This window comes from Neolamprologus multifasciatus, chromosome 5, assembly GCF_963576455.1.
Source record: "Neolamprologus multifasciatus chromosome 5, fNeoMul1.2, whole genome shotgun sequence".
In the NCBI taxonomy this organism is placed as follows: Eukaryota; Metazoa; Chordata; class Actinopteri; order Cichliformes; family Cichlidae; genus Neolamprologus; species Neolamprologus multifasciatus.
Window position 1 is genome coordinate 5,156,385 of NC_140443.1, and position 15,881 is coordinate 5,172,265.

General features: G+C 43.4%; 1 protein-coding gene across 1 annotated transcript in view; it reads left to right on the forward strand.

Moving 5' to 3' along the window:
- LOC146517889 (serine hydroxymethyltransferase, mitochondrial-like) overlaps positions 1 to 12,362 on the forward strand; it is a 75,507-nt gene extending 63,145 nt beyond the window's left edge. The window contains exon 11 of the mRNA XM_085159523.1: positions 1,167 to 12,362. Within this exon, the coding sequence (XP_085015649.1) occupies positions 1,167 to 1,200 (34 nt within the window). The 3' untranslated portion in view covers positions 1,201 to 12,362. The remainder of the gene's footprint in view (positions 1 to 1,166) is intronic.
- Positions 12,363 to 15,881: the final 3,519 nt, after the last annotated feature.

Genomic DNA, 15,881 nt, shown 5'->3' on the forward strand with positions numbered 1-15,881 from the left:
AAGATGCTTTATGTTCCGGTGTCATATCTGGGGAAATTAAATTGGATATCAATCAAGAATGTTTGGCTGTCAGAATCATGCACCTAATCCTGTGTGCTTAGATAAAACATAATATGCACGTCAAATATTACTTGTTATGGGGGCTAAGGATTACAGTTTTTTTGTCGGGGGGGTCTTTCAGAAAAACCTGTAAAATCTATGTCTGTGAAGGTTCTCAGTCATCCAGGTCATCGTAGTCAAAGGCGCTTGCAAAGAAAAGCGTCTGGACTTCTTTTCTCCAAGCATGACATCCCGGTGCATTTCAGACCCAGCAACATGCTCAGACAAAAACTGGTTCACCCGAAAGACAAAACTCCAAAACACAGACTTAACGATGTGGTGTATGCCGTACAGTGCAGCGAGGAATGCCCAGACCTCTACATCGGAGAGACCAAACAGCCACTTCACAAGCGCATGGCACAACACAGAAGAGCCACCTCCACAGGACAAGACTCAGCTGTCCATCTGCATCTTAAGGATAAAGGTCACTCTTTCGAGGATGCCAATGTTCACATTTTGGACAGAGAGGACAGATGGTTTGAAAGAGGAGTGAAGGAAGCATCTATGTCCACTGTGAGCGACCATCTTTGAACAGAGGCGGTGGTTTACGACACCAACTCTCTGCCATCTCTAATCCAGTTTTGAGTTCCCTTCCCAGACGCCTTAACGCCCACTCACATCCTGGGACATCTGACCTCAGGAATTCGCATGATAAGGTGGGGCCAGGTTTCACAACAAGCTCACCCGAAACTCTGGCTGATTGGGACCCACACCCAGTTCCACACCTTGGCTCAGGCGATTAGAGGATCATCAGGGGGTCCTTTTGTCCCTCTGTGGGGGGAAACTCCCACTAGGTTTATATCTGGGACTCTCCACCATTTGACCTTAGAACTGAAGAAGCTTCTCGGATGAGAGGTGAAACGTCTTCAAGTAACTAAAAGAAGTCCAGATGCTTTTCTTTGCAAGCTCCTTTGACCTGAAAAATCTGTATTTGTTGGGTTTGAGGATCTACTACGCTGAAAAAGTAGCTCGGTTATGTCAAACACAGGCAACTGAATATATTTTCTAAAAACACAAAACTGTTTTTGATTAACATTATTTTTGTTTGCTTTTTCTTTTTTATTCAGGTTCAGTAAGAAGTCACTGACATTCAGATCTTGACGGGTGCATCTCTGCATACTGCACACCAATGGATATGTAAAGCTCCCCGTGGCAGTTTAACATGTTGGAGTACTGTGAGTTTCTGCAGTGGGATTACCAAGGAAACAAAGGTAAACATAAAGAACAGAGCCAAACAGCTGAGACTTCCAACAGAGGTGGAGGGTGTGGTGATGGCGGCTTGAGTTCAAGCTGGACGCATGTCTGCATTTTGTAGTTTTTCTTACTCTTGGTGCAGTGTTTAGGACTGTGTTTGGACTCTGCTGCTCTATAATTGTCTGGTACTCCTGTTTCTTTCCACTATCCAAATCCATCATTTCTCTTCTGCTTATCCAATTTGGGATCGGGGGTTGGGGGGCTGGAGCCTAGCTATGTTGTTAAGTTAGTTATTCAGTAATTCAAAATTAATCATATGTATAAATTTTAGAGTGAATTTGAGGGTTAATTAGTTTCTCTGTTTTAGGGCTGCAATAAACTACAGTGTTTCTAACTCCATGATAGTTTGAACAGGTAGTGGTCAGCAGTCATTTGGCAGCCCGGGGAAAAATGTGCATTCTGCAACTGGTTTCAGAGTGGTTGTGGGAGGTTACAGGCAGCTGCTAGCATGACACTGGTCACAAAGAGGCATGCAATGCTGCACCAAAAAACTAGGTTACTGGGTTACCACAGTCACCTTTATTTTACATACAGTTTGCATGTCGTCCATGCAAACTGTTTGGTGCAACACCTTTTTTTTTCTTCACCTGGCCATTATCAAAACCTCTATAGTCAGAGAAAACACAGTTTTCCCAAATGACCTGTGGTTGCCAGGCAATCGTTGACCAGTCTATAGGTCTTTGTGACTGAGGCTTAACCCAGTTCATATCACTGCTGTTTGTCTCAGGTTGGGATATTATACTTTTGGGATATTATGTATCAGTAATTAAAATTTTGTTATGGACTCACTGGTCAGCAGTTAAGTAATAAAAATATTACAGTACAGGAATGTCAAAACAACTGCTGAAAGTTTCAAATGGTGCTGGTTCATTTCATTTAAACTCATTTGTTTACTATGAGGGATTCTGTTAATTGACTTTGCATCTGAAATATGAGCAAATTTTGGATTAATTGAGGGGAAGTTAATCAGCAGCTCAGAGTTTTGACTGTTGGACAAATGACAGTCTGTTCTGGGGTGCTGGTTTAGTGCAGTGGGTGAGGCGGTGGCCGTGTGCTGTATGGCGAGAATGCACCGGTCCGATGGACGGCAGGGTAAGGAGGAGACGGCAGAGGTAAGCGGAAGTGACAGTCAAGGTAAGCGACTAATGTTGTAACTGACGTCAGACGCCGGAGATTTTGGCGGAAAATTAAAGCAAATGGTAGTTTAGATTTGAACAAATTTCTTTAAGCTTCAGTATTACCAAATACACTTATCAATTGTCTCATAACTAACTAATTGTCTAAATTATCTCCAACACCCTGGAGAACAACGGGGAGAGTTTAGAGGCTCTCCAAGATTATATTGATCAGTGCTTTCAGGATCTCGTGATGAAGAAGGCCCAGAGTGCAGCTTCCCCGGCCAAATCTGAGACGCCGTCGTCGAAAAGACAACGCCCGGCAGATTCCCCCGGCACAACATCGCCAGCTGGCAAAGATATTGCCGACATACTGGAGTCAATCGACAAGCGATTGTCCAGTTTCGACGCAAGGCTGTCCCTGGTGGAGATTCTTCACCGGGAATTTAAATGCTTGCGAGAATCCCTGCAGCAAGTGGAAACGCTCGCTGCTGAAAATGCCACGCTAAGGGAGTCGGTGAAATCTCTCACAGAAAATGTTACCCAGCTCAATAGAGAAAATAAAAAAATAAAAGAAACGGTTATTGATCTACAAGCTCGTAGCATGCGTGATAATCTAGTATTTTCTGGTATTCCAGAAGCCGCTGGAGAGGACGCGGAGACCACGGTAAAAAGCTTCATCAAAACCCACCTGAAGCTGCCGGAGGACACGGTGAAGAACATCGTCTTCGATAGGGTGCATCGCCTCGGCCCCATTCGGGCTACGGCCAGGAGACCACGTCCTATCGTGGCCAAATTTGGCCACTTCAAACAAAAGCAACATGTGAAAAGCCGCGGCAGGGAATTAAAAGGAACGGACTTCAGCGTGAACGATCAGTTCCCCAAAGAGATCCTGGAACGACGCAGGGTCCTCTTCCCAATTCGACGCGGCTTCATCCAGAAAGGCTCCCGCGCTGTCATCGCTGTGGACCGGCTGTACGTGGACGGACAGCTCCACCGCGACCCCAACATCACTCCGTGGCTGTATTAACTTCAGACCAGATAAGAATCCGCTACACCCTTTCCCTATCCACTCACACTAACTTGGATTAACATTTGTTTAACTTACCGGTATCAAATCGCATCTTAAGTGTGATTTCATAGCAGTATTAACACCGTCACTCTCCGTCAGTGATTTAATTGGAATGTTTACGTTTTCTTTTCTCTGTTCTCGTTTTTTTTTTTTTTTTTTTTTTTTCCCTCTCTTTTCCCCCTCTTGTTTTTATGCTGCTCACCCTCGTCCTTGGTTTCTTTCTTTTTTTCTTTCACTGCTTCGATCACCTGCTTCCACACTCATCCACAAACAACATCATTTATTTCGACATTTACTCACTGCACGATCACGCACAGTCATGCGCTCAACGGCAGCACATTTACATCAGTCAGACAGCGCACACAGACCTACAGGATACACACACTTAAGCCAAGCATACTCATATTAGTAAATATGCAAACACATAGTCAGACTCGGGGAGCATCTCGCCACACATTTTTTCTCTCTCTCCCTCTCCTTATTTATGAACAAGTGATGTATTCTCTCCACCTGTCTAAGCGACACACACAGAGTACACCCCTAGTTATGCACAGACATCTATGGGTGCACTAAGATTCGTTACATGGAATGTAAATGGAGCTGGCTCCAGAGAAAAGAGGTTAAAAATATTTAACCAACTCAAAAAACTACAGGCAGATGTTGTCCTTTTACAAGAGACCCACAGACCTCTTAGAGGTTCGAATGAACTTAAAACACCTGAGTTTCCTAATGTGTTCTCAGCCTGTTATAATTCTAGACAAAGGGGAGTAGCAATTTTAATCCATAAAAAAATTAATTTCACAGTACTCAATACAGTTATAGATCCAGAGGGCAGATTCTTAATCATTAAACTATCTATACTTGATAAAAAGCTATGTATTGTAAGTGTATATGGTCCAAATGTTGATGATCCCTCATTCTTTCACGGTTTTTTCAGTGCACTCTCTGAACACTTAGATGGCACACTTGTGCTTGGAGGCGACCTCAACCTTGGACTGAATGAAGAAATGGATAGGCTCAATACAGCAGGAACTCAGCGTAATTGGCAGTCCACAAATATAATCAAACAGTATATGAGCGACTTTGGTCTTTGCGATGCATGGCGCTCCCTTCACCCCACCAGTAAGGAATATACTTTTTTTTCACATGTTTATCACTCCTACTCTCGTCTAGATTATTTTTTGGTCAGCAGCTCACTGCTGAGTGACGTTTCAGACACTGAGATTCACCCTATAGTTGTCAGCGATCATGCTCCTGTATCTTTAACACTAATGCACAAGAATAATACTATGCCAAGTAAAAACTGGAGATTTAATACATCACTGCTTAAAGATGAAGACTTTATTAAATATTTTAAAAAAGAGTGGACTTCATATTTAGACTTTAATGACACTCCCGGAACATCAGCTTCTGTTTTATGGGAAGCAGGGAAAGCTGTGATGAGAGGTAAAATAATTTCTTTCTCATCACATAAAAAGAAAAAAGAAAACAAAAATATTCAGGAATTAGAAAAAAACATCAAATCACTAGAAGAAGCCTACGCGTCCCACCAAGATCAGAAAACACTGAACAAAATACGCAAAACAAAACTAGAATTAAATGAGATAATTGATAGAAAAACAAAATTCTTAGTACAAAGACTACGCTTACAAAATTATGAACATAGTAATAAATCCGGTCAATTTCTAGCAAACCAGTTAAAAATAAATAAAGAAAAAACAACTATATGTGCTGTTCAAGATTCATCTGGGAACACAATATATGAACCGAAACAAATAAACAACATTTTCAGGGATTTCTATAAAACGTTGTATTCACCACAAATAAACCCATCTAAAAAGGAAATTGATCAATTTTTAGACAACATAACTCTCCCAAAATTATTAGACTCTCAAGCAATGGCACTGGATTCGCCACTGACATCAGGTGAACTCCAGGAAGCCCTGATAAATATGTCCAATAATAAGGCTCCAGGTCCAGACGGCTTTCCTGCAGAATTCTACAAAGAATTCTGGACGATTCTAGCACCAGTTTTTTACAGAACGTTGTTAGAAATCAAAGAAAAGGGCAGACTTCCATCAAATATGAATTCTGCAAACATTAATCTCCTGCTAAAACCAGGCAAAGACCCTGTATATCCCTCAAGCTATCGTCCAATATCCCTTATTAATGTAGACCTCAAAATAATCTGCAAAGCTCTCTCGAAGAGACTAGAGAAAATAACCCCCCTCTTAATTCATCCTGACCAAACTGGTTTCATAAAAGGTAGGCACTCATCAACAAATACACGTAGATTACTTAATTTGATAGACTACTCATACAGTAAAAACCTTGAAACTACAATATTTTCCTTAGATGCAGAAAAAGCGTTTGACAGAGTTAACTGGAAATTTCTATTTGCAACTTTACACAAATTTGGTTTTGGATCTTCTTTCATCAACTGGTTAAAAATATTATATAATTCCTCAACAGCTTGTGTCAGAACAAATGACCAGACATTCTCCAGCTTATGTCTCCTGAGGGGCACCAGGCAGGGATGCCCACTCTCCCCTTCACTGTTTGCAATTTTTATCGAACCACTAGCAGCAGCAATTAGACAGAATTCAGCAATTAAGGGCATAAAATGCAAGAACGTAGAACATAAAATCAGCCTTTATGCTGATGATGTGTTACTCTTTCTCCAAAATTCACAAACCAATATCTCTGGGGTGATTGAATTGATAAACTCTTTTGCAAGAATATCAGATTACTCAATTAACTGGTCAAAATCTACAGTCCTTCCTATTAATTGTTGCTTCCATAATTCCTCTTCTACTCCACTGCAATCGGGAAATATAAAATATTTAGGTATTAATATTTCTCCCAAGCTTGCAGATCTAACTAAATTAAACCATACCCCACTTTTAAAGAAAGTAGAAGGTGATCTGGCTAGATGGAAATGTCTACCCATATCACTCATGGGAAGGGTTGCTGCTATAAAAATGATGGTATTACCAAAAATAAATTATTTATTCTCAATGATCCCAACTAAACCGCCGCAAGATTGGTTCAGATCTCTAGATTCATATATGTCCAAATTCCTTTGGAAAAATAAGCCCCCACGTATAAGCTTAAAAACACTACAAAAGACCAAGGATAAAGGAGGATTAGAACTACCTAACTTTCAGCACTACTTCTTAGCCAACAGGCTTCAGTTTATCTCAGGATGGCTAAAACATACCCTCTTAGATGAACCTTGGCTAGATGTAGAACAAGCACTTTGCAATAATCTAGAGATTTCAGATCTACCATTTATCAGCTCAAACATCCAACGACATGAATGCTTCAAAAGCATCAACATCAGCTCTTCTCTGACAGCATGGTGGGAGTTTCTGAAGTTGACAGAGTCTTCATTAATCCCATGCAAACGTACACCTATCTGGAACAACCCTGACATATTACAAAACAATAATATGATAAACTTTTCAGATTGGAATGGTAAAGGAATCAAATATGTAGAACATATACTAGAAGGAACAGAATTTATTTCATTTGACAGACTAGTTACACAATATGGGATCAACAAGAAAAGATTTTTAGAATATCAACAAATTAAATCCATAATAAAAAAGAAATTTAAACTGGGTCAAGTTGAACTACAAACACCACCAAGTGTGGTTCAATTTTTTACTCTTAAAACCCCCAAATTACTATCCAAAATATACAGAATGCTTTCTAAAACAGATGAATCAATATCACTTCCTATTGCAAAATGGGAAGCGGATTTATCAGTTAACTTAGACCAAAACTTCTGGTCTCAGATTTGCTTAAAAACCTTTCATCTAATCAGAAATCCCAGTCTTCAATTAATTCAATACAAAATACTACATAGAGTGCACTATACAGGTCATCGGATGTTCAAGATGGGCTTTGCATCTACCAACAACTGCTCACACTGCCAAACCAATTCACCGGACAATTATATCCACGCTCTTTGGTTCTGTCCACCAGTTCAGAAGTTTTGGCGCGAGATATGTGAAGACTTATCAAAGTGTCTGAAATGTAACATTCCAACTTCCCCCTTAGTGTGTTTGTTGGGCAGCTTAGATAATGTCACTTCAGAAAAGAATATAGCCCATATGGTTTTCACTGCCCTATGCATAGCCAAGAAAACAGTCCTCATGAACTGGAAAAATAAAAACAATCTTAATTCTAACCAATATAGAAATTATCTATTAGATTACATTACTCTTGATACAGCCTCTGCCACCACATCAGATCAATCGCTCTGGGCTCCTCTGATCAGCTCCATCACCTAGTGGGGGTGGGGGGTCATATTTTGGTCTCGCCTTCACTGTTGTGATTGGTGTGGGGGTAGGGTCGGGCTTAGGGCGTCGGGGGGTTCCCCGGGAGCATCTTCCTTGGGGGGCTCAACTCGGGGTAGCGGTCATGGCCAATTAGGGGCTCTGTTGGCTCTTAGGTGACGGCTTCCTCGTGGCTACGTGCAGCGGGGCTAGGGGAGGGTCTGTGCTGACGGACGGGGGTTACTGACCTGGTAGCCTGGCTGCCCCTGGGTGGGTCCGGGACGGGCGTGAGGTTCTGGGGGCGCTCCGGCTCTGGCCTGGGGCCCTGGCCGGGCCTCGGGGGCCTGGGTCCTGGTTGGTGTGTTGCCGGGGTTGTGGGCCGGTGGGTATATGGGGGCCCGCCACTGGCGCGGGGTGCCGCCGGTGCGCCGAGCCACCTGGGGGGCTCTTCAACTGGTGGGGGGGGGGTTGTTACATCTTGCAGGAGCTTTCCTCTCTCAGGAACTCTCTCTGCAAGAGGGGGAGATACAGGAGAGGTGGAGGAAGATCTCAGCCTGGGCGTCTATTGTCTTATGTAGTCTGGAAGATGAGTGGATGATGGGGTGGGTGCAGTTTTCTCTGTTGTGGGGTTGGGTGGACTGCCCCGGGCTCTGTGGGGCCGGGCGGCGCCGCTGCACTGGGCCCCGGTTCGGATGGGCCTGGGCCCCCCTTCCCTGGCGGGTCGCGGAGTATGGGGGTGCCTACTGGGGTCAGCGGGGGAGCTGGCCCCAGGGAGGGGTCACTTGCCCCTCCCTTCCTTCCCTCCCCATCTCCAGCTGCCTCCCTCTTCCCGCTCCACCACAACCACCCACACATGCAGGGCCTTGGAGTAGGGGTGTGTCACCAGGGTGCAGAGGAGGTAACCCCCCCCCTCTGTCCCCTTCTGGCTGCCTCTGCCTCAATTTTATCCCGCAACTTAGACATTCACATTACTCACACTCTCATTACACATACATATAGGATCTTGGGGGTGGGCACGCTACACGGAATCCCAATTACCATCAGGGTGTACACCTCACCCCCGGCGTCGTTGCCCACCTCTCAATTTTAAATACACGTAGACATTGAGGGCTAGCAGGAGGGACTATGCGCTTACCTGCTGCTCTCTGGCAGGTAGCTCCATGCCCTCCTGGGTTTTAAATGCACCTTAGAACACACATACATCAACACTACAATGAGCGGGTGGAGGGAGGTTAGGAGTCTTCTCTCACCCTCGTTCTCTGCTTTCTGCTGGAGCAGGGGGGCTAGGAGGAGGAGTTGGCCGTCCGACTGGGATCCGGAATGTGGGGCCTCCCTGCTGCTGCGGAGTCGGGGCGGTCTGCTTCTCCCCACCGCAGGGAAAAGGGTAACACAACCTGGGTCTGGGTGCAGTTCCCCCCTCCAGGGGCAAGGGTACCTAGACCCGGTTCGTAGAGTACGCTTGGGGAGTGTGATTGTGTGTACAGCGTCTCTTTATGTCTGTCTCCACATTGGTTGAGTGTGGAGTAAGTGCATATGAGAGCATGAGGGTGGGAATGGATGTTTGTATCTGTGTGTGCCTGTATGTCTGTGTCTATATGTCAGGTTGGGTATCAGATGCCACCTCTCTGAGGACAGCTCAGGCCCTCCAAGGTTTGGAGGCCTATCTCCCCCCACCACTTCCCCTGCTGGGGGCGGACTCCCTCAGACATCGGTGCGTTGGTGGTTCTTTGTGTCCGGGGGTGGGCGTCCGGGTACACACCGGCTCACTCCTTGGCGGCTGCTTATCGGGGCCTGGAGCCTGGGGCTCGCTTGGGCCACTTCGGAGGTGGGGTGCCCCCGGCCTCTCAGCCTGGGGCTCGGTCACTCAGGCACAGCTGGCTGCCGGCGGAGCTCACGGGCACGTCACTGCAGCCCCCCCTGGCTTCTGCTCCGTGGCTGCTGGGTGACCCCTCATCTGGGACTCTCCTCAGCTCTTTCTGGGACGGTGGCACGGCTGCCCCTCTGTTGGTCTTCCTTGGTCTCTTGTGTTCTGGGGGCCTCTGGATGTCTGGAGTTTTGATCTCCTCCATACCTGCTTCATGCCCTGGAGGACGGGGCAGTGGCCCCCCACACCCTCTAGCAGATCATTACATGAGGGAACCTTTTAAGAAAACAAGCGCGTCCATGCTCACAGGTGTACACACGGGTGATCACACACACAAACTACACCCTTTTTGGCTCCTACCTCAATGCACACTGTGCTGTCGATCTTACGTGCTGCACAATAATGTTTAATATTTAGTATTTACTGTCATATTCCCATATATCATTGTGATGTGGTTTATTGTATTACTCTCGTTTTCTTCTGCTTGTTTTCTTTTTTCTTTCTCAACAGGTGATCCAGGTGATCGATATATGTATTTTTTTTTTTCTGCTTATTCTGTTGGTTTTTGTTTTTTGCCCTTCTCCCCCGTCCCTCTTCTCAACTGTTTTTCTTTCCCTCTTTCTTTCTCCCTTTTCTTTCCCCCAGTCAAGTCTGTCCCGTATTCTGCAAGTGAAAATAAAATAAAGAATAAAAGGTGAATCAAATGGACCATTACGGCAAAGCTGGGATGGTCAATTTGGTAAAGAAAATCCGTTGGGCATCTTTCTTCGCCTTTAGACAATAATTCTGATGGCAAAAGAGCCAAACGGGACAGGCAAAAAAAAAAAAAAAAAAAAAAAAAAAAAAGAGAATGCACCGGTCCAGGCTCGAGGACCGACCCAGAGAGAGGGGACCTTCGACTTTCCCCTCTCTCGAAATTCTTTGTTGTCTATCTACACTTATTGTCCAATAAAGCCAGAAGCAAAAAATCTTTTGGGGTAAACACCAGCATTGCTTAGAAACCAGAGAGGCTTCAGTTCCAGTCACTTTAACATGTGACCTATCTCCACATGTTGACTGAAATCCAACTTATGACTTTTATTGAAGCTGTAACTATAACAGCATGATCTTTGCTTCCATACAGAGAGATGAACTTATTTTTTCTTTTTAGTGAAGTCTTGGCCAAGAATTACAAAGCAGAAGATAAGTGGGGAGTACGACATCTGCAGGGAATTATCCATCTGCGAGTGATCTCATTTCAATTTCTAACAGTCAGTGCACATGTAAGAAAGTCATAGTTAGACTGGGGCCATCGTTATTTGTGATTTCTCCGAGCAGAAGGTGGAAGAGAGAGTTCTTCTTAAAGCAGAAGGCATTTCGGCTAATAGCCGTGTGTGAATGTAAGCATGAAAAACAACACAATCTGTTTCCAAGTTTTTCAGGAGGCATAAAATATACAAGCCACTGCCACTGACAAATTGTTTTCAGTACACTGTATAGCACAGCAGGCATGTGCGTGCACACGCGTACACACATCTTGCAACTTAAGAGGCACATCCACAGAAATTACGGGAATTTGTGTTGCCATGGTATGGTGGAGAGCTCGTTTTTAATATTAAGCGGCAGGAATTTTAAACCCTCAACTATAAGCAGCACCCCTCTCCTCCTCCCCCAATCCTTACCACTGAGGTTTGGATGGTGGTCACGACTTTGTGTGCCCAAACTGAGTCCCTCGAGTTCTGCAATTGCTTTGATGCATTTTTCAAAAGGGCTGTGACATGAATGCCAAAAACACATAGCTTCCCATTCCTCCATACAGCACACAGTATCCTCACTGTTTCTCCTTTGTCACGTTTTCTTTGCTGTACCAGAATCCTTGTAATAATAATAGTTCTGCAGAGACCACCATACTGTACTATACTCTACCTCCCCACAACCAGCTGACAGGCTATTGGCAATGGTGAAGTCCTGTTTGGTACACTTTGGAATAACCCCCCCCCCCCCTCCTCCCTTTTTCTTTGCTTTCTTACTCTTGATTTTAGATGTTTATCCAAATCCATCCAAAAAATGCATTTGAAATACCTGCATACTGTTCATTTTATTAACATTAATGTGTCTGATACTTCTAAGCAGTAGAATCTATTTAAAATTGCATTGATCATTAACTTATTATTTGCAGTTAATTAATCAAGAGACGAAACTGCTGCATAAAGCATATCTGGATTAATTATCTTTATGTAGCTTACAAATCCTGCTCTTAAAGCAATTTTTAAAAAAAATAAATAAAAAAGACTAATTATTCTACCTGCACAGGACTGACCTGGCTCCAGACCTCTGAATGTCGGCTCATATCTCAGATTAAAAAAGCTCTGGTGTGTGCACACCTCGTGATGCTGATTTTCTGCTTACTCAAAAAACAGATCAAGTGTTTAAGAAATATAAAAATATAACAAATAAATAAATCACACATTTCTAATAGGGGGGGTTGCATGTTATTTCTATTTCGATGACATAATAACATTTACAGCTTGTGTAAGAACAATCTACAGCCTTCAGGACCTTCTAAAAGAAAAGGGAGAGTTCACTGCCCCTTCCACACAACGCTACTGAGGCATGTCAAACAAAATAGCAACACAGCTTTCAGAGCTTTGGCAAAGGTGGGGCATCCACCCCAGGGGTCTTACCTTTTTTTTTAACCACCTTTATCACTCTGCCACAGTGATAGGGCAGATAGGCAGGGTGTCAGAGAGTGTCACTGGGGTTCAGGAGAACACCGAAGAAGGTTTCCCCCCTAACCATGTCTTCTGTGGAGGTCAGCAGCATTCACTCCCCACTTTATAGCGTTTGGGCAGGAAGGACTGCTCGTTATGAGTCACCAGACAGTTTGCCAAAATCACTTCAAGGCTAACTGAAAGCTGAACTCCACCTTTACCTGAGTCTTTGCTTCAGTTACTGCCAGTACCTGGTAAGATTACTTCCTTAGCCTAATGGCTTCCTTCACATCTTGTGTCCATCATTTGGGTCTTGGGTTGCCGCCACAACAGGCACCTTATGGAAGCAGATTGGTGCCAGCAGAACAAGCGCGGGTAGATGAGGTACTTGTTTGTCCCCCAAACTACAGACACAGAGCAAGGGTGATACAAATATACCCACTTATTCCTCTTACTTAGGGTATCTACAATGTGGGATACACTCCAGCCTCTTTCCAGGAGAGTGGTTGAGCTGTATGTTAAGGTGCATGCACTTGCTCTTCAGGCTCCTTCCCCAACAAAAAAGGTGACATTCAAAGCCTAAAGAACCAGTTTCGTCTGCCAGGATTGATCCAACAAAAGCCCCGAAATCAGACAGGTAACACAGCCCTTTAGTCTCGTCTTTACTGGAGTCTTCTGAATCCCACTTTGTCTGGCCCCTCACCAGGAAACACTTTGCAATGAGAGACCCTACCGGGGCTAATGCCCTGGACAACATAGCTGCTGGGATCACTCAGGCGTACAAACCCCTCCACCACAATAATGTGGCGATGAATGAAAGGAAGGAAAAAGTGTCAGATGTGTCCTCACTTCCCTTGTTCTATTTACACTTCCAAAGAGATGTTTGTAACATTTATTTTGATAAATTTTGCTTTAGCTTGCAGTTTCGTCAACAGCATGTGTTTAACTCTTATTTTGAGGGTGTTAAGGCAAAAACACCTGAATCAGAGGTGAAGAAGGAGGAAAAAGCAAAAGAAATATGTGACTTTACTGCCAAATACTCTCAAAATGTTGAAGATATGCAGTACTAACAAATGCAGCAGTTTCTCTATTTCATGTGATTGATAAGACTAAAGTTTTTTTTCTTTTTTCCTCTACTGCAGATTCAACATAAAGCACGTTTAGCGTGTCTAGTTTTTGTCAGAGGGGAAAACTCTCCACTAGCATTATGGATTGACTGAAGCGTCATAAATTCTGCCAAATAGCCTAATATCATAATATTAGAGGCAACGTCATATATGAATATGAGAGGAATAATAGCTTTCCCTCCTTCTGTCTGCAGGTCTTGATGAAAACCTAATTTTATTGCCACAATCATAATGGAATTATCTCCAGGTGTGATGAGGGCATTTAATGAAATCATTACAAAGGATTACTTGCTCTTTTTCACGGGCTTATTAAAAGTGCCTTTGTGATAGGAGGCTGGGTGAGAGAGAGGCTGGATTTTTTTTCCTTCTCCACTCTGACTGATTGCATGTTTGTCAGTCTGGCAGTCACACCATTTGTGGCTGGCATAAAAGCCTGCAGGGAGCCACAAGATCTGATTGGGAATCTTGGGGAAAAGCAAAAGCGGGAAAAAAGGAAAAAGGGGGAGGAAATACATCGGCTTCTGCAGTGTTGTATTGATGTGTTTGAACCATAGGGCTCTCATTTTCATGCCCTCAAAGCACACATAAAAATGGTTTTTCAATAAACGCTACACTTTGATGCATAGTTTATCTGTTGAGGCTATAATAAAGGAGTTTCTTTCTCTCTCTTCCTCTCTGTCCTTGTATTTATGTGAATCCTCCTTTCTTTTCCTTCTCCCTTTCTGACTGTCCTACTTCCTCCTTTCTCCCACTCTCTGTCTAACCAGTCATGTGACTTCACTTCTGAAGTATTGAACTGTATTTAACCTACCTAGTAAATCCTTTTCCTACATCCCCTGAAGGGAGACGTACACTATGGATGTTAAGTTTAATGAGCAGCACAGGAAAATCACAGTAGTATTGCCATCTATAATTCTCTTTGATTGAAGCTTGAATTGTAAAATCAATGTCTTCTTGTCCCGTGTTTACTTGTAGTTAATATTTCTTTGTATGACAAAGCAACTTTGTTTCTTTCCTCATCAACAAGCGGTCGCCTGGAGATCTGCCATACATCAGTGTTTGATGGAAAGCACACCTCAGATTATTTTTCTTTATTGTTGTTATCAGCATTGCTTTTATGTCCATTCTTCTAAAGTGGCATCTCACGGTATTTTCTTTATGTTGGTTCATCTTCTCTTCTTTGCTTAGGATAGATGCATGCAGGATAAATTAAAGTGCAATTTTGAGTAGGGATGGGTATCGAAAACCGGTTCTTGTTGAGAACCGGTTCCCACTGTTTCAATTCCTTGGAATTGTTTGCCATTTTTGCAAACGATTCCCTTATCGATTCCAGTCGCCCCGAATGACGTCACCACGTTGCGGAGCGTCATTTACCTGGCAGGAAACACGGCGCGTAAGCGGCTCAAACGCTCAAAACTTTGGTTATACTTTACGAGAACGGATGACAACAGGGCAACTTGCAATACTTGTAAAGTAGATATTTCATTTAAGGAAGGAAACACTACGAATATGCAAAAGCATTTGCTCACAAAACACGCGATAACCTTAAATAAATGTCGTGTTTTTAATTCCGCTCCGGACTCGTGAATCTCAACCCAGCAGCAGCGGTAACGTTTGCACGTCCTCTCCCGTTAATGCGGCAGGTAAATAATCAACTAACAGTGCATATTATGTTAGCGCGATCTGCCTTATTACAAAACCTGCCATTACTGTGCGTTTAGGTGACCATGATGAGAGAGAGAGACAGAGTCTGGCTCAGATGCTGGCAGTTCTTGCTACAGTCTACCGGTAGCGTCTCCTTTCAGGCCAGGATAGACGAATGTCACCGAGCAGTGACTAAGTTTGTGGTCAAAGGTTTGCACCCATTTGCCACAGCAGATGATTTTCAGTAAGTGAATGTGTTTAATTGTAGGCAGGGACATTACTGGATATTCTTGTGTAATTGCTACTGAATAATTTATGTTATACTTTGTTATTGCTACAGAAGAATATTTATTTTATTATTTTACATTTACAATTTTTTTTTTCCTGGGGGCCCAGTGACATCCCATTGAAGAGCTGTAGGCTGTGGATCTCTTAAGATCTCACTGTTGGGTTTGTAAGGCCATGTTACTCCTAAATTTCTATCTTGTTCAAAGAGAAGATATAAAACAAAGTTCTAAGCTATTAGACCTTAGTGTTCTCCTTTTTTTTAAAAAAGAATCGATAGGAGAATCGATAAAGAATCGAATCGTTAAACAGAATCGAAAATGGAATCGGAATCGTGAAAATCTTATCAATACCCATCCCTAATTTTGAGTTACTTGCACTTGAGTGTATGAGAAATGTTCATGCCACTTAATATTTGCACCTCACACGTTTATCAAACACCGACCCT